A 24700-nucleotide genomic window follows, 5' to 3' on the forward strand; every position below is an offset into this window, starting at 1 on the left:
ATTGGTCACCGGGTCAGGACAGACGACTCGCCAATTTGACAGATTAGAGAAACCGAACCAAAACGGACTAGTAGATTAAAAATGTCCATTCTTTTTTGATGGACTAGCTTGTTGGACCCAACCACTTTGCCTTCGATATCTCCAAAATATAAAATTATGACACTTTTAGTTTTCTAAGTGTGTCGATCTTCTCTCGATTCTCATATGTTTAATTTTCTTTTATTGCACTAACACAATTTTAATATATCAAGATATTGTAATCTGGTGTTTATCTATAGTAAAAATATTTCAATGTGAAATTTAGCGATCATGTTTTCAAACTTTAATTTTATTAACTTTCTTTTATTCCTTAAATGATATCAATTATTGGATTAAAAAAACAATCACAAGAAAAAACGAAAACAAAAATAAAAATGTATTATAGAAGTTCTATATGAAAAGAAACATATTTATTTAGATTTAGAATTATGAGTGACGTAAAATATTAAAACAATTAAAATAAAATATCATAAAGTACAAAGAAATAAAATATAGTCGATCTATCAGTGCACACACTTTGATAGATAAATTTTTATTTTTTTTTTCATAACACTATCATTATTTTAAAGTCTAAACATTATCATGACATTATGTAATGTATCCTCTTTTGTAAATAAACTTCTCATAACACATACACATATATAGATAGATAAATTATTCTTTTAAAGAAATACTTCTAATATATATTCTCAGCAACTCGGGTCAAAAGCTAAAATTATATCATAATTATAACATTGTATTTTTAATTAAAAGATAAAAATATTTTCCATTGGCTCACATGTTTTTACTAAAGTGATTTAATAAGCAGTAAGAGGGTTGAACCTGTGAAGTGAAAGTGTGATTGTGATAACACTAGAACCGGTCCATTAATTATTGACGGTTCTGCAGCTTCAATAATTGACCCTATTTATGGTCCATCTTCTTCCTCTTTCTGTCTTTTTTCATTCTCACAGCTACCTTGCCAGAGAGATCTTTAAAGTGGATCACACAAAATAAATTTAAACTTTAACTATGCCAAAATTTGAACAGAAAGTAGTGGATCATATTAGTAATAGTTAATACATACCATACATATATTTGTATTGGTCTAAGTAACCTATTTATGGATAATAAAATCATTTATCCAAGGATGGACAAAATTAAGTGTTGTTGACATAAGTTAGAGATACTCAATTAATTAATGAAACAACAAAAAATCCTTTAATTAGTAGGAGTTAACATTGATAATCTGCTTTTGTTACACAACTATCACCATCCTACTCCTCTACCCAAAAATTAAGATAATTTTAATTCAATTTTATAAAATTATTTTATAAAGTTAAGTTAAATTTAAGATGGTTAAAGTTTATTTTGACAAAATTTATTATTTATTGATTTTATTGTTATATTTGCAAATAAATCATTTTTTAACTATTTATTAATATCTAATTTTAGATTTGAAATATATTTGTTTCAATATAAAAGGTGTGTTGAAAATTTTATATTAACTACAAATAAAATCAATTTATAAATTATAATTATATATAAATTTTGTCTTACAAATTGATTTTATAAAATGAATAATTCATTTCTTAATAAAAATAATAATTTTATAAGATTAAGTCATCCATTTCTTGAAAAAATACTCAAAATTGATATTTATTTAAACTTTAACACATAACTCAAGTTATAACTAGTTAGAACCACATTTAGAGTTAACTTTTATATCTTTGCGGCTAAGCATGAAAAAGAAAAAAAATTGTGTTTAAAAGAATAGTATCTATATTATGGTTAATAATTTGAAAATTTATTTTCATTATTTATCAATAAAAAATTGCATATTCACAATATTTAATAAAAGTAAATAAAATTTATCTTATTAAAATACTATAAATTTGTTCTAAAAATAAATTTCTCTTGTATTAAGAATAAGATGAAGGAGTTTGTCTAGAAAAAAAAATTCTTTAACCTCAATAACTATTGTTTGATAATCTATTATAAGAATAAAATAGTTCTAGCAAAGGAAATTTTTATATATAAAGAAAAATAAAATAAAAATTACTAAAAGAAAAGTGTGAAATAAAATTAAAAAATTTTTAAAAATTTTAAAAATAATGATAATTTGACTCATATTACATTTATTTATACATATTATAGGGGTAAAATAATTATAGAAAAATAAATTTTGTATTTATAAAAGAGAATAAAGAATAAGACGTAATGAAGGATAAGGACGAAATGAGTGTAAAAGAATTTTGTATGTGAAAATATGTTTACTCCATTCTATTCTAAAGATGGTAAAATATTGATAGTCCAAAACATCATTATCAGACATTAATAAGAAATGGTGAAGTGTACAGTGAGAGCTGTAAGTAACCTCCAGAGGGAAGAAAGTGGTCATTGTGCGTTGTTCAGGAATTAATTTTTGAAGACACAAAGTGGGAGAGAATGATCAGATAAGATCAAAGGACAAGACCCGTGATGATTCAACCCTTTCTCCCTTGGGGGCGTGGGTGAACCAACCAACATGCCTTTCACGTGGACCTCTGCTCTCAACATCACTCTTCTGCTACTTCTCGTTGCCGCCATTGTTGTAGCTTGTTTAACTCTCCCAGTTGACAAGGTTCTTTTTTTTATCCAATTTCACTGCTGGGTTCTTCTATTTTCCTGTACAAGACAAAACATCTAGTTCTTTTAGTTCTTTTTGTTTGAACATGAAATGGGGTTTGACAGTAGTTGATTCTCTCATTACTCACTTCCAGGTAGGAAATTTTTCAAGTGGTGTTTGCATACAGGAATTTCAATCACGGGATAATAACATTAGTAGCAAATTGTGCAGTTTTTGAAATTGGAATATCATTAGAAAATGAAGATTTTGTTTGAATTTGTTTTGGTTTCTTATTGTGAAAAGCGGAAAAGAATAGACCATAGCGAGTTTGTTGCACGAGTGGGAATCCCCACTTCCTTGTTCACGAGTGGGAATCCCCACTCCCTTGTTCGTGCATACAATTTACAATGCTACTTTTACTGTATTATTTATTATAAGCACCGCATTTGAATTTTCTTTCCCATTGCGTGGAGATTTTGAATCTATTACCCTCTATTTTTGCTCTACAGATTCTGAAGGACTTATTGGTATGGATTGACAGCAATCTTGGGCCATGGGGTCCACTTGCTCTGTAAGTGTATTTCAATTATTAACCACTGAAATTTCGACTTGGTGACTATCACCTTTTTTCTTTTAAAATCTCAGAATCGTGATACTTGTTTCTATCATGTAATTGCTTTCTTTGGGCTGCAATTTGTAAAGGTCATCTTTACAGGAGATTGTCATGTGCTTTCATTCATGATAGGCTTTATGCCATTCATAGTATCATGGAAAGGAATTTTATATGTGTACGCATATACAAATGGGCATATTAACATTTCAAGATAACAACTGACTTGAATAGTGAATTTGTGAACCCATGTTTCTTTGGTAATTTTCAGGATAGCTGTTTACATTCCATTGACTATCTTGGCAGTTCCAGCCTCAGTACTTACTGTAAGACTTTTTGATACCTCAAATTGTACTTCTTGTAGAATATAGAATTCTCATCTACCTGCTTAAGAACTGTTGCCTGTCTGCATTTTCGTTGATAAATGTTCTTTTAAAAAATTGTTTGGTATTTGCAATTCCTTCCTTTAAGAACTTATAAATTTTAAATTGAATTTGTCACGGGTCATCATTTACCTATTTAAGTTCTGCAAAATAGGTGACATTGTTGCACTATACTATTACTTTTACTATAAGATATATTTGTACCCATAGTTTGATGTATGTTCCAAACACCTCCATTATTGTATAACAAAGTGTGTGCATTATAAACAGTTCTCTCAATGCTTTACATCTCCTTTTCAATTAACTGATAAAGAAGTAAGCCTAATAAACCAAAGGCAGAAATAATTTTTTGAGTCACTTTACCTGATACTTTTTGTTCAGCTTGGGGGTGGTTATCTATTTGGCCTTCCAATTGGCTTCATTGCTGACTCTATTGGTTCAACCGTTGGTGCTGTAGCTGCATTCCTTGTTGGTAGAACAGTAAGTTTTCTAGTTTTGTATCTATTAGAATCTTTTTCAAATTAGAGAGAAATAGAGTTATGGCATGATTGATTGACTTTTCAGTTCCCTAGTTGCTATGGTAAAAATTATGAATTTAAGTTTTTCTCAAGTAGTACAATATGCTCTGTATCGATTTGCCTTTCTTCATGTGCATTGTCCTTGAAATCTTCTTAGCCTTCCGATTGTGCGGCTTCTTGGTCCACTTGTTTCTGTATTATGATATAGTTATTTGTTTCCTGAGGTTATTCCTTTATTTTCTATCTATGCAGATTGGGAAATCACTTGTTGTTTCAAGGTTGAAGGATTACCCTCAGTTTAAATTAGTGACAATTGCAATTCAGAAATCTGGCTTTAAGGTTTGTAGACTCAATAATTGAATGGTTTTATTACATCTCCAACATTCATTAACTTTTTTTCTAGTTTTTGTGCTTTTGATGTTTATTTTATAATATTCCAATTGTTTTTTATCTTGTTTTGTTCTTTTGGAATTCTTGTTTCTGATCTGGCTCAAGAAGAGCAACCGGGTCATAGTATGTATAGTGTGAAATGTCTGGAATTATGATGCATAAGTTTGATTGCCTGTTAAAACAAAAAAGAAAGGCTATTATTATGTATACTGATAATTGTTTAGTAAGGCTATTATCGTGCTAGATTTTTGCTTAATCATATTTTCATGATATCATGTTCATTTCTTTCTTCACAACTGAATATCTGAATGTTTTAACTTCTCCGTCTTTACAGATTTCGATACTCCTTCGGCTTGCTCCTTTTGTACCATTTAGCTTGTTAAATTACTTCCTGTCTGTGACTCCTGTTCCATTAGGGGAATACACGCTGACTTCCTGGTTAGGAATGATGGTATCTTCTTTATCTCTGATAAATTATATGTAGGAGGCCTTACCCATAGCAATGAATTTCTATTCTCATGCATTACGAATAAGAAAATCATTCGTGGACACCTTGATTTTGTCTACACCTATTACACAAGTAGCTGTCAGGGTCTATGGCTTGACTTGGCCTGTTTAATATTAAGGCCATGCTAAGGCTTTTTGAAAACCTATTTAATTAAAAAAGGCCAGGCTTAGGCTATGAAAAAAACCTACCAGGCCTGCAAGACTAGCTTGTCAATTTCTGTTGTGGAGTTTCGCTCGTTGTGGATGTATTCTTGAGTTTTTTGTTGGATTAGTATGAACTTATTAAAAATAATTTGGATACCATGTTTGATGGACAATGGTTTTTTGATTTCTATTTCTATATAATAGTAGTGTTGAGTTTTTTAATTTTCTCATACATTCCGTAGTAATGATCTTTTAATAAAATTTAATTATTTAATTTTTGGAGAGGACCACAACTAACATTAATCTTAAAAAATTGAAACAATTTAGGTGATGAAGAAGGTCCACTGGTCTTTTATAGAACAAGTCACGTAAATTGGCTTTCAGGCCAGACCAAACTTTAAAAGAAGTACGTCAAGGCTTTCAAAATAGTCTACTATAGATAAATGGGCAAGACTCAGGCTAAGTAATTGTGATGTAGGTCAGGCTTAAGTCCGTCAATCTGATATTTTTCCAGTCCTAGTTACAAAATTAAAACTTGCTAAGAATTAATTGGGTTTTCTTGTGGTTGTCACTTCTTGCATGCAGTATTAGGAAAAAAAATTGTCCAGATGGTTTTCAATATTAAATTATTAAAGAATACGATTTATAAAAGAAGAAATGTATTTGAATGTTATGAGTTGTATGTCCACACATACCTCTTGTTTTATAATCACATATTAGTGTACAATGAAATCATTTATGAATACATAAGAATAAATCGAACCCCTAAATTGGTGCACTGCATCCTTGAGAGCCTAGTCTGTCACATTTAACCTGTAATCAATATTCCCTATCAAGCTAGAGCTTGTATATCATATTAGCCTAGTTTGTCACAGATGTAGTCAATATGAGAGCCTCAAAGGGATTTAATAAACATGTTGGTCTGAGTTGACAAAGTCAATTGTGATATCCTCTTAAAGCACCTTCTCTCTTACAATTTACTAAGTGAAAATCTATTTGTGTTTGGTCTATTCATGGAAGATTGGACTTGATGAAAGTGAAGTGCAACTTGATTGTCTCAAATAAATTTTGTTAGTTGTTGGAGTAGTTGCCTAAGCCAGGTAATCTTGCATGCAATTGTTATCATAGCACGATAATCAACTTTGGCTTGAGATCTAGCATGCTCTACTTCTTACGCCCAAATCATATGACCTCCAATTTGAAAACAATACCCAGAACTAGATCTCATATGTGATAGTGATCCTATCTCTCCGCATTACAATAACAAGTGATTTTTTGGCATTGCCTGTATGTTCATATAGCAGTCCTTGTCCTTATTCATTTTTTATGTTTTGAAGATTACACATGACATCTGATTGAGTCACCACAGTGAGATAATTGAGTATGCTTAAATGTTTTTTGGTCTTCTAAGGGCTCTTCTTAACCTGGATTAAGCTTAATATCACTAGGATGACAATCTAGTATATTGGCTTTAGTTAGAATGCCAAAACTTCAGTCCTAAAATGTATGTGCAAGGTCCAGAGTCTTTTGTCTGAAATTAACTGAAAAGGTTGGATTTGAGTCATTGAATATCATCACTTTTGTCATTCATAAACAATATAAGTGCATTTTCCAAAAGGAGAAGGAATGGAGAAGATGAGTTGGCAGAGCTAAAAACAACTACACTAGACAGAAAACTGTAGCAAGTGACGAATAAAAGGGTAATTGAAATCGCTGATGAGGTTGGAGGGTCAATGAGGAAGTACCACTACAATCTATAGTATCTAATACAACAAAATAGGAGATGAAAAGGCAAGTCTAATAAAAGGGGATGTTAGTAAAAATGATGTCATTAAAGTTGAGGATAAAAAACAATGATAGCTATTTCAGAGGAAAGAGTAACCCAAATAAGGGAATTCAAGAGATTTTGCAGAGTTTTTCTTTACCTAGAATGAGGTCATGAACAAAACTTGTGCATCCCAAGACATAGAGACAAACGGGGTAACGTTCCTATTGTGGTTACAAAGGAGCGTGGGGAATTTGATTGTGAAGAGAAGAGAAAGGAATTAAGTTGTTTCAATTACTTTTTTAGAAATGTATCACCCTAAAAGTGAAAAGGATCATTATGGTGAAGAAGGCATGATCAAGTTCAGCCATGTGTAGATTCTTTCTTTCGGCAATAGCAATTAGCTACTGTGTGTGATCACTAATGTTTGATGGAAAATAATCTCTTGTGAAGTCAAAGAGACTAGAAATTGGGAAGACAATTATGCACAAGAATTATTTATGCACAATTTTAACAGGAAAACCAAATGATTTTGAATTTAGTAGAGAAAAGCTTGACGTATAGAAAAAAAAATTCTTGGGAATAATCAAATCAATGGAAAAAATTATCAAAGTGACAAAATAATAGTATCTTGGAGTTCAATAGACTTGACTAAGACCCTAAATATCAAAGTGAACCAATTAAAAAAAGGTGACGAAGCACCTTTATTTTTATATTCCCATATCTAAAATGTATTAAATGTGCTATCTAACATGATTAATGGAAAAACATGACAACTTTAAACTTTGGAGTTATCCATGCCATATCTTTAGTTGTGCCACATTGAAAGCATGTTGTGCATAGAAATGGATAGTGGATATTGTTAAACTTTAAAATTTCATGTAAAAATATGGGAAGTTTGAGATCAGTTGATTTAAATGTGAACTATGTTAATATTGGATCAACAAGTACATTCAACAAGTAATCATCCTTGTGATTTATTTGTTCACCACTTATGTTCTAGGAAGAAAGTGCATTAAATTAAGCTATTAAGAATATTTAAGTTTGATGTTTGTAGAGTATTAGCAAGTATATCACTATTTGCATTAGTCTGAATTTGAAATGTTTTATTGTTATTGTTGTAGCCATTAACACTGGCTCTTGTATATGTCGGAACTACGCTCAAGGATATATCAGAAGTGACACGTGGTTGGGGCGAATTCTCAAAGACTCATTTGGTATGAAAAACTATGCTTTATTTCTTATATTAACATCTAATGTTTTGATAATATATCATCTTAGATAGTGGACTAGGCTTACTCAACCTCACCTTACGAAGTCTCACAAAAGCAGCTTGGTAAGAGGAAGTTGGCATCCACTTATCTAGATATTATAATGTAACCATGTCTATAGTTGATCTGGGATATCCAATACCTTTGATTGTCTTGATTGAATCAAATAGATGAGCTTTATCTCATATGTAACATACATTTATTTGTCTTTTGGATGCAGCCTTGGATCATTGCTGGCTTGTTGATATCTGGTAAGTTATGTGGTATCCGCACAAACATAGAATGTGAAACTAGCATGCTCTATCCAGAAATTGTTCTCTTTCTCCTGCGTGTCTTGCTCCTCTTTTCCTTGCATGTGAGGTTTTGTGCTCTGTATACTAGCAGCTCAGCTGCAATTACCGGGTCACGAATGAGTGGCTTATAAGACTTGCATACTCTGTCCAGCGGCTTTATTTTTTTGTGCATATTTTTGCCTATTAAATTTTAAGTGCCGGGCAGAAGAAAATGAATTTGAAGTTTTAGCAAGCAAACCAGTGATAGCACACCATTTATCTCATTTTACTCAAATGTTTTGGTCAATTCTGTAGCTGGTTTATGCTTATATTGCTTTGGATTTTCAGCAATATATGGAGTGTGGTCTCGTGGGAAAACGTGGCAAGTTATGTTAGGAAACAAGATTTTCACATAGATTAATTCTTTTATTAGCATGTTACTGTTATTTAGAATTAATGTGTAATGTAATGTTACGAATGATGTGTTTCATGTGGTTATGACTACAGAAGTATAATATTGGAGAATCCACAGTTAATTATAGACCATAACGAAAGCTGAGATTTTGAGCTTGGAAAAAGTTGTTTAAGACCTAGGGTCTATTATTTTCTTTGATTAATGCCTGGCTGAAATATTATTTTTGGGTATGGGCAGTGGTTCTCATGATATGGGTTACTAAAGTTGCCAAGTCTGCTTTAGATAAAGCCTTGGCCGAGTGTGAAGATACGGATGACAATGCATCTTCACCAGAGCTACCAATTGTGACTGAACCTTCAGTAGATCTCAATCAGCCTCTCATAAATAAGACAGATCAGAATGAAGAGAAACATGAAAATTAAATTCCAGTGTGTAAATTCTTTCCCCACCCCTCCTTTTAAAGAACATTCTTTTATTTTAAACAGTAGCTGCTGCTTATTTGTGATTTGTACAGTTTTGGAATTAGAAATGTTTTTGGTGACATACATGGTTAGTCATACAATCAAAATGAGGCTATTGAATTTGTCTAACGGCAGAAAAGTTCATCTTATTCTATGGTTTTCAGTTTTGTAATCTGGATTGTGACTTGACGTCTTCTCCCTAATTTTTTCTGCTCTTTCAATCTTGTATGCACAAACATTACTAATTTATCCTAACACGTTGTGTTCTAACTTTGAATTCAACGGTTCAGATACTTGGTGAACCAATTTTCTTCATTACTTTGACTTGAACCACTCCTATTGATATTGCTATTATTGAGACTCTTCTATCTAGGATGGCTAAGTAGTGTACTTATAAGAAATTCAATTATGGAGTTACGAGACTGATCGGAATAGATTGAAAGTTGATACCGGTGTTATGCCCCTACCACTATGAGAAAAGAAGGATAGTATCCCAGTTTGTCAATTATGTTATGATCTAATCATTAAGATTTGTTGCTTTGTTCTGAAATAAAAGTGTATTGTGTATCACGTCTCTCCACCATTTGTACTTTACCTTTTTTATTCACCTAACATTTTGTACTAACTATATTTTAATGATTTTAATAGCTATGCATCTAATCACAATAATTTCTAAAACAATGTCCTACTGTCATCTTATTCTAAATTATTGGTGCTCTAACTTTTAGATCATTTTTGTAAAAATCAATAAAACGTAATTTTTGATTGGATGATAATTTAAATTATTTTACTCGGTTAGTCAACTCTATCCTAGTTAGAAAAGTGTTGTTATTGTACATTTATGCAGCAAAGTAAATAAATAAATTTGTGTAGACTTAACTCAAGTTATTAGCTTTGCAGTGTTATTGATTTTGTAGTGACAGAATAGGACTGACAGCAAACAACACTAACTACCCTATCAATGTTTTGTTTCAACCAACAGCCTCAAGTCATGCTCGTTACAAGGTTCTTTTCTCACTCCGAAGAGAACTTGACCAGAAAGAAAAAAGTCAAGAGCTCAATGCACAGTAAGAGAAAATAAAATAATTGCTTCTTTCGGGTAAAGTCATTTATTCAACTTGGATTGAATCAAAAGCAACTCGCCCTCGCAATAAAGGTGAGGAGGCATCATCATATGAGACCTCATCATGAATCTTTGAATGAGTACTACTGTTGTCAAATGCCAACAGCATATTTTTCTTTCCAACCAAACAAAAGGAAAAGCTATTCTAGCAATTTTTAAATAATTTTTGTCAGTGCCAATGAACTTTTCCACTGTCTTCTTGTTGAATCTTGGCTTCCAAGGACCCTATCACTTCCTTGATGCAAGGGCTAAACAATATTCTGTCCCTGTGAGGAGTCTAAAGTGCAAGGTTACTACAGATTCTTTCCACAGCCTCAGAATTGAGAAAGTTTGCAAAGTAACTAAACTTTATCAGAAAAAGCATAATTTGTCGGGAGGTTATATATATTATATACATAGCAAAGTTTCTATTGCAGAAAAACATATATTTTGTTTGGAAGTTGGTGATCAAGAAGAAGCAGCAGTGATGGGAAAAGTGCAGGGTTTTAGCCTTCTATCTTTGGGTGGGTGCTTTGATGGTTGTAGAGATCACACTCAAGGTTCTGGATATGGGACAAGGATATGGAACCTCAGTGATCGACCAGTGGAGCTCCAAATAAGGGTGGGATCAATACTGAAAAAGATTCACACTTTGAAGCCAGGGTCTTCAAAAAGACTGAAATGTAAAAGCATATATAAGGCTTACATGCCTGGAAGTGGAAGAAGTGGCAGTGTTGGAGGAAGCTTGAAGAGTTTATTGTATTACTATGATGAAACATGTCACCCTTATATTTGGATTCATGACACAGGGTGTCATTCCTTAAGGATGGCTAAACAGCAGTATATTAGCCTCGAGGATCTCAGAGATTCTTCTGAAATCAAAGTCTTCTGGGATCATCAGAAAGGCTCTATATCAGTTCGGAAGAGAACAAGGCCAGATTTCTGCTGAATTTTAATTTCATTCTTCTCGCCATATTTTTCAACTTTGTTTCTCATGTTTTTTTTTTTATTTCACGTTGGGTTTCAAACCCCCCTTGTTGTGTGATTCAATGTTTCATGATCACGTCTTTAATTAGTGTATTGATAACATAAGAATGCAGTTCTTTCTTCTGTTGTGGTGTTGTTGAATTGGAGAATGTTACAGGTTGTTGTGCCACACAGTGGATGTGAACTCCATTGAATTGTGGGTTTATCTTCCTTAAACCCTCAGATATCACAATGACAAAGTAAGTAATATATATATATATATATATATATATATATATATATATATATATATATATATATATATATATATATATATATATATTATGCTATTTACCTGAATTTAACAACTTGTACATATCAAAAATGTTGCACAACCACCACTATAATTAACAATATCATATTAAATCATAAATTTGTCTTTAATTTTAAAGAAAGATATTCATGACTTAACATAATTTGATATAAAAAAGGATATAAAATAATAATTTCATATAAATATTGTAAATATTAAGAATTGTAAAATATAAAAACCATAATTGAAAAAAAAAAGTTTAAAAATAACATTCACACTAATGGTTTTTTTAGAAATTGATAAAGCAAATACTCGGCGTTTTCAAAGTCAAAAGGTTCCACATCAACAAAATATTAAAACACATAATAATTTGAAAATAGTTCTTAAATTAAATCAATTTTTTGTACTAATGAAATTAGTTAAATATAATTATTTGATCTCAACATCTTTCAATACCAACTGGCATTATATAGAAGTCTCATTCATAGTGTCTAGTCTATTTATTACACTATTGATCAGTATGAACCTAGTTAACACATTGAATTTACGGATATAGGATGAAATTAATCATATTAAGATATCATTCAAAATATTATAGTTAAACATTTCTTTCACTAATAATTTTCTTCTGATCACTTGAATTTTAAAAAATTATTAAAATAAAATTCACTAATATTTATTAACATGTATCAATCATATTTTTCTCAATTATTTTTTATCATTCCTTAATTATGTTCAAAGCATATGCTTAATTTTTATAGTAAACCCAAGTCTCATTCGATGTATTATCAAATCAATAATTAAATTATGCAAGTGTTTCAATAATGAAATTGTATGTATAAGACTTACAAAAGTTACATTTAAATTATCATTATGATAACAATTGTAAAGAAATTGTTTGTTGCAGAATTTTTTTTTTTAATTTTCAAAAAATGTCAACTATGATTGTTTTATAATTGTCATATATTTTGTCGTCAATTCATCTCTTTATGAAAGTACAGTTTAATTATAATCATTTTCCAATTCAAAATCAACCAGCATATCAAACAATATAATTTGGAGAAATTGTAAAAAAAAAAGTTTACAAATAAGTTAATAGTACTTTATAAAAAAAATACGTTTTCGTTTAAAAACCATTATGTATTTTAATCTCTATTTCATTCATTTATTTATTTAAAAAACATAATAACCAGAGAAATAAGGAAAGAAAGAAACGCAGAAGATGGAGATGGTGGTATAATGGAAAAAGTGTTAATTAAGTAGTGACAACAAAAAAATCATTAAAAATATGGATAATGGAGTCCTTCACGATCCAGGTAAAGGGAAAGTAAAGTACTAAAAAATGGTGATTGGTTAAGTAGAGAGAATAATGCTATGAATGGTGCCAGCAATGGCAGCTCCTAAGAATCACTGCATCTGCTGCACCTAACTCACCACCCATTATTTCCCAGAACAGAACAGCTTCACAAGTTCTTGGTTGTGAATTTGAGATGGGTGTTTCATGGAGTAACAATAATAGAAGAAGAAGAAGAAGCGCCTACTTTCATCCTCATCCTCATCCTCATCCTCCACATCTTCCACCCCCTTACTATTACCCTCCGCCGCTTCTGCCACCAGCAGCACCACCTCCACAAGGTTACTTTGTCACCTCAACCAACCCTTCTGCTTCTACCTCTGCCACCACCGGCTATGTGGGTCCTCCTCCTCCTCAGTATTACCCAAATGTCTACACTGCCAATTCTGTGATGCTTCATCAGCAGCCCTTGTATGCAAATGAAGGGGGAAGCCAAATTCAAGTTTCGCCACCACCCTATGTTGATCATCAAACCACTAAGAAGATAAGGAACGATGTCAATTTGCATAAACACACGCTACGCCTCTGCATAGATCCTAACTATCCAGATCACCACTTGATTTCCTTTGATTTCGATGCCCTCTTTGATGGCAGGTAAAATCTCATTCCTCTCTCTCTTCATTCCCACAGATTTTAGATATTATTTCCTGTGTCATTGTATTTTATCATTCAAAATAATATCTACTTATTAGAGACGTGTATAATTCTTGCTTTTAGTTACACTCTAACTGACTTATCAGTGCCTTTTAGTTAGATAATTCTTGCTCTGGTTATTAGAAGCTTCGTTTTGAAGTATGGAACACAATGTTGCTTTGGCTGACTTATCTGAACAAGTTCACTTGCCAATGAAAGCACGTTGAAACCACAATTTGTGGGTTAAAGTTGCAATCCGTTTGATTGATTGATTATTTTAAGTTGATTGCTCTGGAAAGAGAATGTTTGAACATAGAATGAATATTAAATGTTTATGATGGAATGTTTTTTGCTGGCCTAACTTTCTTTATACCTTTCTTTTGTAATGGGCAGCATTACTATCTTCTACTTAGCCAAAGAAGAAGAAAAATGTAGGTTTAATCCACTATTTCCTGATTTGTTTGAGCCAATCACGTTCCCCCTTCGAAAAGGGGCTGGCCAGAAATTTTGTCAGCCTTCAGGAACAGGCATTGACCTCGGTTTTTTTGAGTTGGATGATCTTTCTCAACCCTCATCCGGAGAAGATATATTTCCCCTTGTCATATGTGCTGAAACTAATAGTATTTCTGTACTGGATGCATCCCCTCACATGCAAATAACTCAAGCTGTCTTAGAGAAAAACAATGGTGTTGGTCCTTTCCAGGTAAAAGTAGTTAGGCAGATTCTGTGGATCGATGATGTTCGTTATGAGCTCAGAGAGTTATATGGAATAGGAAGTTCAGCAACAGCAGATTTTGAAGATAATGATCATGGAAAGGAGTGTGTAATATGCATGACTGAACCCAAGGACACTGCTGTCTTGCCCTGCCGACATATGGTATGACATCTGGCCAAAGCAACTTGTATGGTTTTGTTGAATGTTCATACTCAGATTCAAGCAATAAATACATCTTAAGGATGATTCATTAATGATGATTCATGCATTCAATTTTATCATGCTGCAAAACAGTTTGCAGTTAGAAAATAAATGTCGTAGTTAATACTTCTAAAAGACTATCATGGTTTTCTTGGTGATATTTATGTTACCTGAATAATTCTTTTCTTCCTCTGATCTTCTCGTGTCAGCTAACCCCCTCTTCAATATGGTTTCAAAGTTCGAAACTGGCTAACACATTCATTTGATCATTCATTGATTGTTGCCAATTGTAGAATACATTTTTTTTGTAAAAACTGTACCACTGAAGAATTTGATATTTAGTGCTTTTCTTTCTTCTGGTTTGCCTGGAATATAATAATTGTTCAGTAGAGATCTTTCCTTTAATCGTTATTTAACATCATGTGCATATGTTTATTATGCTGCATTGTATTCATTTATTTTACTACTTTGATTTTATGGGTGGGATAACTTCTGTTGTACTTTCCAGTGCATGTGCAGTGAGTGTGCTAAAGCTTTGCGGTTTCAATCAAATAAGTGTCCTATATGCCGTCAACCTATTGAGGAACTTATAGAGATCAGGATTAACAGTGGCAATCAATGACACCTTTTTCCCTTATGAGAAGCTGAATTGCACGGTATTTTTTTTTTTTCTTCTTATTGTAAATTGCAGTCAGCGATCTGTTTATAGTTCTTATGTATTTTTTCTTTTTTTGTGAAAGTTCATCTGTAAGATCCTCAAAGAGAAAAATAGATCATCTGTGGTTTTACTGTTTTTGAATGTTACTCTGGTGTCATAAATATTGTACAGATGATCTTTTTTCTTTTTGGAGTGATATTTTAAGGGAGGATTATTTGTAGGTCTGGTTTGGTTAGCCCAAAATCCTTCTTTATGTATTTTGTTGAGGGTAAATGTTATCTTGTTCGAAAATCATCAAAGGTTAAATTTAAATTTATTCATACAAAGATAATGTTCAATGTTCTTGGCTGTCATCTTTCAGGGATTTAAAAGTTTAGAACTTTTAATATTAATATTATGTTCCTTTGCTGAAATAGTTGGTCTATCACATGAGTGTGACGTAGAGGGTATAAAGAGAAAAAAAAAAAAACGATTCAACGTGTTTGGATTCTTGTTTTTCTTTTCACTGTAAAGAAGAAGAAAAAAAAGGTTAACTAGTATTGGTATACAAGGTACCCTTGAGGTAGATGCAATATCAGAATCTTTGAAGCTTGGAGATGTTTTCAGACATGAGCTTTTGAACCAATAAAGATGTAAAAGTATAATGGATGTAACTAGTTATGTTGTACTTCATTTGAAATGGTTTCTCTGTTCAACTTTCACACCTTTAAATAAAGCCAAAATTAGAGAATAAATTATAGGTTTAGTTATTCTGAAAGTATGTTTATACATTAATTTTTAGTTTTTTAAAAAAGTAGAGCCTAAGTTGCTTTCACAAATTTAATTTTAAATTTTAACACATAAACTCAAATTTACAAACTTTGACCCAAATATCGCAAGAGAATTAAATATCAACACGAAACTTTTTTACCATTATACCACACAGAATTAAATGGAATTCATTCCAACTATTCTAAGCTCTTAATAAGTTGGAGGACAAATTTTTATGACCTAAAAGTCTCGGGATCAAACATTTTCACGCGTGTACATTCAGTTTAGAAAATGATAACAGGTGAAGATTTGAGTGCTTCAAGAAACTTATGGCTGTCGACATCATAATCATGTTCCATCCCCACAACATTCATTATTGTGTGGTAAACATGACTTTTCTTGCTGTACACTTCTCAACCTTAGTTAAGGATAAGGTGGTGTACAAGGCTCCACGGGTTTGTCTGTAATCATCAATTGAGTAGCAAACTATTTGAGACTAATGAAAAATCTCCATGTCCCAAGAGTAAATAACAAACAACACAACGTAATTGCCACTTATTTTATTCCCTATAAACCTAGATGATGATGATGATAACGGATAGAAGTCGAACATTAATGCACAAAATTGAATCTGAAACAAAATTAGAATCCCTTATTCAGAGAACAATTTTGAGATGTGGACAAATAAGATTATAAGATTTAATGTGAAATGTTCCTTGGATACTGTTGTTAAACGTAAGAGGTTTTTGTTTGAAAAAAACACATGCTCTCCTAGGACATGCTATAAGTTATGAATGGGGACAAGGCAGAGAGGGTGAGCAACACTTTACATATATGATTAATTGACCTTTTCAGAGGTATGGTCCAGCAAAAGAGAAAAGTTAAAAAACCAAGAAACCGGAGAAGATACCATCCAAAATTCACGAAAACTTCCCTACAGTTTGAAGACACCGACTTAACATAGTTTGGCATCTTTTCCAATCTTTTACGAAGAAACAACCAGAAAGTTAACCTGGTCCAAGATCTCAGAAAAATGCCTGAATATACACACATACATTCATTTATCTGTCTACCATTTAGTATTTGCTTTCTAGTAATGTTGAATCATTTGGAATAATCGAAATAATTAAAGTGTAGGAAGGGTTGAATAGTACAGGAATCAAAAACTTTCCCTTGTGGTCAAAACCTCTCAACACCCACACTGTATTATTATTTTCCCGATATCATACTAAAATCTAAAGCTATAAAAAAAAGAGACCATGTGTGAGATGCAACTGCAACTGCCACTGCACTCTTGTAGGTGAGGTTCAATAAATACTCCTTCCTCACCCACTTCTTCTCAGTGTGCAAATTCGTATTCTCTCTGATCAATCACTGTCCAAACACCATGTGAACCCTTCAACATAAATAGCAATGCCTTTGCATTGCATGGCTGCCCAACTCCTTCTTCACACAATCCCTAAAACTCACATTCCAAATATAGATACCCCTATCAAACTCCAAAAAAATCACCCACCATTTCTTCACTTGTATAAAAGTTATGATATCATACTTGTGCCAGTCACAATCATGTGTTCTAAAGTGTTCTTCTTTTTCAATTTTGTTCAGTTTCTGGGTGGGATGGATTTGGTGGCCTTTGAGTTCAGGAAAGTCCACCACCATCACCATATATCAAACACTAATTATTAACCTCACCCTATAGATATGTTCAAATTAAGCTCTTATGCTTCCAGTGACATAATAAACAACGTACACCTGTCACTCGTGAAAAAAGTCCATGTCTTGTTATACAAAATAAGTGCCATGTCTCTTTCTTCAAACCAAGGCCGAGGAAAACCAATTTGCTATGTTTCCTTTCTCACCACCGTTCATTCAAACACTCTCTCATGGCTAAAGTGACATGTTCAAAGCCATAAAGGGAAAAAAAGATCACGATTTAGGCTTTTAAGAAGTATAATAATAATTCGGTTTGCTAGAGAAAGCTTGAAGGAAGGAGAATGAAAAAAAAAAAGAAAAAAAAAAAAAAACAGAACGTGATTCTTCGAGGGTTACCTAGTTTTCGGTTGCTTTCTTCCACCTAATTTGCTGTTAAAGTAGTGCTTCCATGATTTAATCAGGTTCACTTTATTATTAATTAGTTGCCCATGAAAACGTGACCAGCTACAACTCCATTTTCATTTCACAAGTTTAGCACCAACACAAAGGAAAAGAACCCATAAATTCTGGCGGTCCCACACTATTCCAAATGCGGCGATTTTCACTTTTTCTGCCAAATACATATAATAATATATTCATAATGTGCATAATGTGTGGTGGAGTAGTTTTACTATTTTATTTTTCTCCTTATACAGTTCTAACACATATAATAACTATCTTCTGTCTTCAGTTTACATGGAATATTTCCTTCATTTGTTCATTAGTGCCCAAAAGGACACTTTTTTTTCTAATGATAAATAATTTCTGCTATGAGGAAAAGAATAAAAGGGGATACTAACTAATTTGAGTTTATGGAAGATTTTTAATTTTTAAAAGCATTACTCAGACAATAATAGATAAAATAAATAGTTTTCTGAAGGTGGTTAAAACCTACCCGAAGGCATAGATTTGGGAAAAAACTAAAGTTAAAGGCTATGCTAAAGTATGGACAAAAAATGCAGTTAATGGATGGTAGAAAAAATTATGTGCTGTTCGAAAATGATGTTATGTGGAACTACAATGACCTAATAAGTATTTAATGTTAAATTGAAAGGAAACTGAGTTCAAGTGTCTACTGGTGTTCGATAATGATGTTTAACGTTTTTGTATTTATCTGAATCATATGAATCCGGATCAACCCATGTTCACTGTCTAACCAATTATTTCAAATCAGAACGGAAAAAAATGGTTGAAGAAAAATCTAACATCTAAGTTAACTGTGCTAAAGTGAGACTATGTTCACAATTATTTAAAAAAAACCTTATTGGTCATTAAAACATATGGAGCCGCACCAAGGTAAAAACTTTGTAGAGATTATATAAATTGGTTGACATTTTTTTTTCAAACATTAGAGAAAGTAACTACCATTCATTAAGCAACTAAGAAATCTTATTGCAAAGGAAAAAAAAAACTAAAACCACCTGAACTTGTCTAAAAGTACATAATTTTATATTAATTTTGGTTGAAGATAATTTAATATGTAATGTAGGATCATGGTAAAAAAAAACCATAAAACTATATTTTTAATCAAATAATTTATCTATAAATAAAAATAGAGATGTTCTAGGTTAATAAAAAATTATATTATAATTAACTACTCGTCTATAAATATATTTATTGATAAAATAAAATAAAAAATTATACCGTAAGCTTGCTGATTTATATTATTTTATATTTATTAACTATTTCAATACATAATAAATAAAATAATTGAATGACCTTTGTAAACTTACATCTAAAATTCGAGAAAGTTTAGCAAAACTGAATACTGACAAGTCGAGTATATTATTTTCTTAAAGTTTTTTAGCAGTCTAATTTATAATGTATAAGAAAATTATAGACTTGTTTTTTATTATTCAAACTCATAAATATACTGATGACCAAAAACATAGATGAATAAAATTAATAAAATGTCATATTAAAAGTAAAAATAAAAAATATGAAAAAATTAGTTTTACTAATCATATTAAATGTCATTACAAGTTCTTTTTATAAAATGTATTGGAGAACACCACTGTTCTTATTTTGATAGTAGTAAAATTTTATCATTTTAAAATAAATTTTTTATTTTATTAAATGAGTCAAATTATTTATAAAATTTCTACTCAAATTTACTTCTTATTTTTTTTTAATTTTTTTTTCATTTCCATCTTTAAAAGTGTATTTTGATTAACAGCGGATCTGAATCAAAAAACAAAAGAAATAAAGTAGAAAAGTGAAATTAGGTAAAAGAAAAGATAACAAAAAATGAAATAAAGGTTTGTAGTAAATTTAATTGATATGATAAAATAAAATTTATTGAATATTAATATATAAAGAATAATTTATAAAATAATTTAATATTAAAATTAAATTTTCAAAATATAAATTAAATTTAAATTTAAAACAAAATAAAATTTATTAAATAAAAAGTTACATTTCAATGAAAATATATTAAGATAAAATTTAAATAAATCAAGTTTATCTTGTTTATAATTTTAGTATCTTAATTTTATTTATTTTAATATAAGAATTTATTAAAAAATAATTCATTATATCTTTTATATAATAATTCATCTTTTTAATTTTTTTTCACCTAGGAAAGTGTTAAACAAACACGCGGAAAACAATGTCTGTTAAGGAGAAAAAGTCTTTCAAAGACAAATGTTTTTGCATAATACCCAGAGGAGAGAAAGATATTTTAATATGACCTATATAAACGTTTTAAAATCTTAACAATAATATTAATTTATCTATTAAAAAATATTTACAAATGAATAATTATTTTATAAAAAATAAAATAAAAAATTGTGTGCTATTACTTTCTATAAGAAAAATAGAAAATACATAAAACTTAAATAATAAAACATAAAAAACATGTAAAATATATAAAATAAAAATGAAATACTAAAATATGTGAAAACTAAAAATAAAAAATGTTTATACAAAAATTATATTTAGATTTTAGATTTGAAAGATGACTATATTTAAGTTTTATTGTCTTCATTTAAACAAAAAATGTACTTTAGATTTTAGATATTTTTTTTACAAAAACCTAAATTAATATCCGAGTCTTCTTGAAAATAATATTTTTATCAAATTATTAATAGGTAACGCACTTACATTAGTATATGCCAACAATCAATTTTTTTTAGAAAAAGAGTAGTGAATGTTACTATTTTTAATTGAACGTGACATTGTCTGATATAGGATAAGATAAGTCTCCTCTATAATGCATTTCCTTGTTTGCCAATTATAGGCAATTGAATAATGGAATTCACCCAACAATAAATACATATACTATCTATCTAACTCGTGCATTAAATATACACTTTCTGATATACACACAATTATTTTCTTTCAAAAGGAACAAAACCAAAATAAAAGAGCTTTTCCTTGATTTCTAGACTCATAAAAAAGTACTATTCTTACAAGACTTAAAACCTCTTCAATAGTTCGTCATAAATTTATCGAATTTTTAAGGATTGATTAATTGAATAATAGAATTGTGAAATTAATTATTTGAAGGATTCTCAGGAAATGATTATTTTAATTTAATTTTAGGATCGTTGTGAACAAATAAATTGTGAAAACTTTAACTCTGTTTAACAGCGGCAAAGTTAATTAATTATATTAAAAGATAAAATAAAAAGTTAAGAGAGTTGAGAAATGTTTAATAAAACCATGCGGCGTTACAGTTTAGAGTTTGAAGAACATGTGATGCGTTGCTTGTTGGATATTTTATGAATAGATTCAACAAAAATTTCTTGAGAACGCTCAAGTGTTTTGACCCCAAATTGAGGAAAGCGTGTTGAAAGAGAAGAGAAGAGAAGGGTGCAATGCAAATGTACCATAATGCAGTCATAGAGAAAGTTAATTTACCAAGGAAGCCACTGATTAAAATTAATTCTATCATTCTCACTCATTTGTGTTTTTAAAATCTGACACAGTTCACCAGCATTTGGTAATAATTAGTGTGGCAAGAAATATCGAAAAAACAAAAACTCACATCAGATATATACTGTTTCTCTCTCCTCTCCTTCATTGTCATTTATGATTTTTTAAGCATTCCCACCTCACAGTCTTCAAGCCAAGCCAAAACCAAACCATGAAAGAGAAAAATAGAAAACCCAAGTGTGGTTAAAGTAGATTCTCCTCCAAGCCAAACCTCATTCTGGAGTTACCCTCTTAATACCATTACAGAGGCTCCTCCTTAGTAGTAGCTACATTTCATACCAAAATACCAATAAATAAAGAACAAAAGCTTGGAGGCACCATTCTCTCTGTGCTGTTCTGATCTTTCATTTTTTTTTTCTCTCTTCTGCTTTGCTTGCCCCTCTTTTTTCCCAATGACTACACCTCACTCTCTCTCTCTCAAACTCTGAGCCAACCGCTGGTTAGGCTCCTGTCTCTTCTCGGAGACCCACAAAACCATTTCTTTTCTGTCATTTCCTCTATGTTTGCTTCCCAAACAAAGACCCTCTATTACCCCTTCTGTCATTTGCTCCTCAGATCTATCGCCTCCCTTTTGCGCTGTTCTGCAAGTTACAATCTTTTTGTTTGTTGGGGTGTGAGACATGAGTAAAGAGGAATTCTTGAAGATACAGGTAACAAATCCATGGCATCTTCAGACCCATTTTTTATCTTTTGTTGTTCTTAATTGCTGTGATTAATGTATTTCGGACATTTATGGTTTTGTCATTCTTCTTTGTTAAACATGAAACTTTTGTTTATATTCTGTTTGGGATTGTGGGATTTCTTGTGCATGCAGAAATGTGTTCTTAAAGTGAACATACACTGTGATGGGTGCAGACAGAAAGTGAAGAAAATCTTGCAAAAAATTGATGGTATGGTAATTATCACAGTAATTCCTTTGTTGTGATTTCACTCTTTTTTTTTTGCTTCTGGAAATGTCGGTGCTTTCATTTATTGTGTGAAGAAGAAAACAAAATCTCCGTCTCATCTCTGTGAAACAAGCCTTGAATACACAGTTTGTTTGCTTGTTTCACAGGTGTGTTCACCACACAGATCGATGCTGAGCAAGGGAAGGTGACGGTTTCGGGCAATGTGGACCCCAACCTTCTCATCAAGAAGCTTGCGAAATCAGGGAAACATGCAGAACTCTGGGGCGCCGCACCTAAACCCAGCAACAATCACAATAATAACCAGAACCACCCTGCCAATGCCAACCAGGTCAAGAACATGCAAATTGAACACCTCAAAGGTATGGGAAACCACAACCAGAACAACAAAGGTCAGAATCCCAAGGGTGGTGGTGGTGGTGGAAATAACCAACCCAAAGGTGGTGGTGGTGGTGGTCAACAACAAGGACCAAATCCTCAACAGCAACTGCAGCTGCAGCAGCAGCAACAGCTCCAGCAGCTCCAGCAGCAGCAGCAGCTCCAGCAGCAGCAGCGGCTCCAGCAACAGCTACAACAACTTCAGCAGATGAAAGGGTTTCAAGATCTGAACATCCCTCAATTCAAGGACCTCAAGCTGCCCCCTCACAACCCCAACCCCAAAGCTGTTAAATTTGATATTCCGGAGGATGACGAAGACTTCACCGAAGACGACGAATTGGATGATTTTGACGATGACGACGAATTTGACGAAGAGTTTGATGATGACGACGAAGATGATGTAATGGATGAGCTTCCTCCTAACAAAATGAAACTACCACCACAGATGATGAATGTCCCCAAGGCTGTCAATAATGTTGCTGGAAAGAAAGGTCCAGGACCTGTTCCTTTTCAGGCGCATGGGGGAGGACAAAAAGGTGGTGGCGGCGGCGGAGTCAGCATGGGTGGTGGCCACCAGGGTGGGGGTAACAAAAGTGGCAACAATGGTGGTGGTAAAAACGGAGGTGGTGCATTGGAGGGTAAAAACGGTGGTGGAGGGAACAAGAATAACAACGGAGGAGGAGGAGGAGGAGGTAACATTCACAATAACATGAACATGAATGGGGGTAAGAAAGGCAATCCGATGGGTGGAGTTGGTGTTCAACCACCAATGAACCCTGGATTCAGAAACATGGGTGGTGGTGGTGGTCCCCATGCTATGTCTGGGCCGAATGTGGGTCCCATGAACATGTCAATGCAGAACATCCCTGCCGTGCAGGGACTTCCGGCAGCGTCGGTCAATGGCGGCGGATACTTTCAAGGTGGTGGTGGTCCGAATGGAATGGCTGGAAACCCTTTCCAGCAGCAACAACTTTTACAACATCAGCAACAGTTACAGCAGCAACAACAACAGTTACAGCATCAACAACAGTTACAGCAGCAGCAGTTACAACAACAACAGATGGGTGGAATGATGGGAAATGAGAGATTCCAGCCAATGATGTACGCCCGGCCTCCGCCGGCAGTGAATTACATGTACCCTCCCTATCCCTACCCTCCTCCAGACCCTTACACCCACTTTTTCAGCGACGAGAACACCTCTAGCTGCAACGTAATGTGAATCTGAATCTGAATCCATCACAGATCCCATCTCATGCGCCTTCTGCATATCTTCTTCTTCGCAAGTTTCTCATTTTCAGATCTATATTATTATATTATACAACAATGCAAATCAGTTTCATAATTGTAGTATCTTATTTTTCTTTCATCCCTTTCATTCCTCTAGTTCTATAGATTTTATAATATAATTAATACTATTTTTATTATTGTTGTTTTAAAAGATTTTGAAGTGCATATTATGTTGTCGTGTTAATCCATGGCGAGAGTGAGAGTTAGGCAATTAGGACCCACAGGAATAGAGTGTTTTGTAATGTATTGGGAGTATGAAAAGAAAGCGAGGGTGGGGTCAGAAGTGAAATTGATCTCGTGAAGGTTTATATAGTATTATTAAAATTAGAATTTGGTAGAGTAGATAGGGGAGAAGCTGAATTATTTGACTGAAGGCAATAATGCAAATGCAAAAGCAAGTGTGGGTTGACTGTGGAACTAAGCAGTGAGAGTGATGCAGATGCAG

At 32.3% G+C, this 24700-nt stretch overlaps 4 protein-coding genes across 5 annotated transcripts; all 4 read left to right on the forward strand.

Annotated features, from left to right (window-relative positions):
- The first annotated feature begins 2352 nt into the window (after positions 1-2352).
- LOC114177611 (TVP38/TMEM64 family membrane protein slr0305-like) lies at positions 2353-9536 on the forward strand. Of its 2 annotated transcripts, XM_028063027.1 has the most exons (9): positions 2354-2641; positions 3136-3197; positions 3508-3562; positions 4001-4099; positions 4390-4476; positions 4862-4978; positions 8068-8160; positions 8435-8465; positions 9139-9536. In XM_028063027.1, exons 1-9 carry the CDS (start codon positions 2546-2548, stop codon positions 9321-9323), a joined length of 825 nt encoding a protein of 274 aa, XP_027918828.1. In that variant the 5' UTR covers positions 2354-2545; the 3' UTR covers positions 9324-9536. The 2 variants fall into 2 exon arrangements, with proteins under 2 accessions (XP_027918829.1, XP_027918828.1); XM_028063028.1 differs by lacking the exon at positions 4862-4978 and having other exon boundaries at positions 2353-2641.
- Positions 9537-10049: 513 nt separating this feature from the next.
- Positions 10050-11577, forward strand: LOC114177612. Its single transcript, XM_028063029.1, has one exon. The coding sequence runs from the start codon at positions 10664-10666 to the stop codon at positions 11411-11413; it is 750 nt and encodes a 249-aa protein (XP_027918830.1). The 5' UTR covers positions 10050-10663; the 3' UTR covers positions 11414-11577.
- Positions 11578-13020: 1443 nt separating this feature from the next.
- LOC114177610 (probable E3 ubiquitin-protein ligase LUL4) lies at positions 13021-15630 on the forward strand. Its single transcript, XM_028063026.1, has 3 exons — positions 13021-13691; positions 14124-14607; positions 15155-15630. The coding sequence occupies exons 1-3, from the start codon at positions 13234-13236 to the stop codon at positions 15266-15268; spliced, it is 1056 nt and encodes a 351-aa protein (XP_027918827.1). The 5' UTR covers positions 13021-13233; the 3' UTR covers positions 15269-15630.
- Positions 15631-21761: 6131 nt separating this feature from the next.
- On the forward strand, positions 21762-24341 carry LOC114177990 (heavy metal-associated isoprenylated plant protein 32-like). The gene is made up of 3 exons (XM_028063634.1): positions 21762-22335; positions 22500-22575; positions 22740-24341. Exons 1-3 carry the CDS (start codon positions 22306-22308, stop codon positions 24185-24187), a joined length of 1554 nt encoding a protein of 517 aa, XP_027919435.1. The 5' UTR covers positions 21762-22305; the 3' UTR covers positions 24188-24341.
- The last annotated feature ends 359 nt before the right edge of the window (positions 24342-24700 follow it).

This window comes from Vigna unguiculata, chromosome 3, assembly GCF_004118075.2.
Source record: "Vigna unguiculata cultivar IT97K-499-35 chromosome 3, ASM411807v1, whole genome shotgun sequence".
Taxonomy (NCBI): Eukaryota; Viridiplantae; Streptophyta; class Magnoliopsida; order Fabales; family Fabaceae; genus Vigna; species Vigna unguiculata.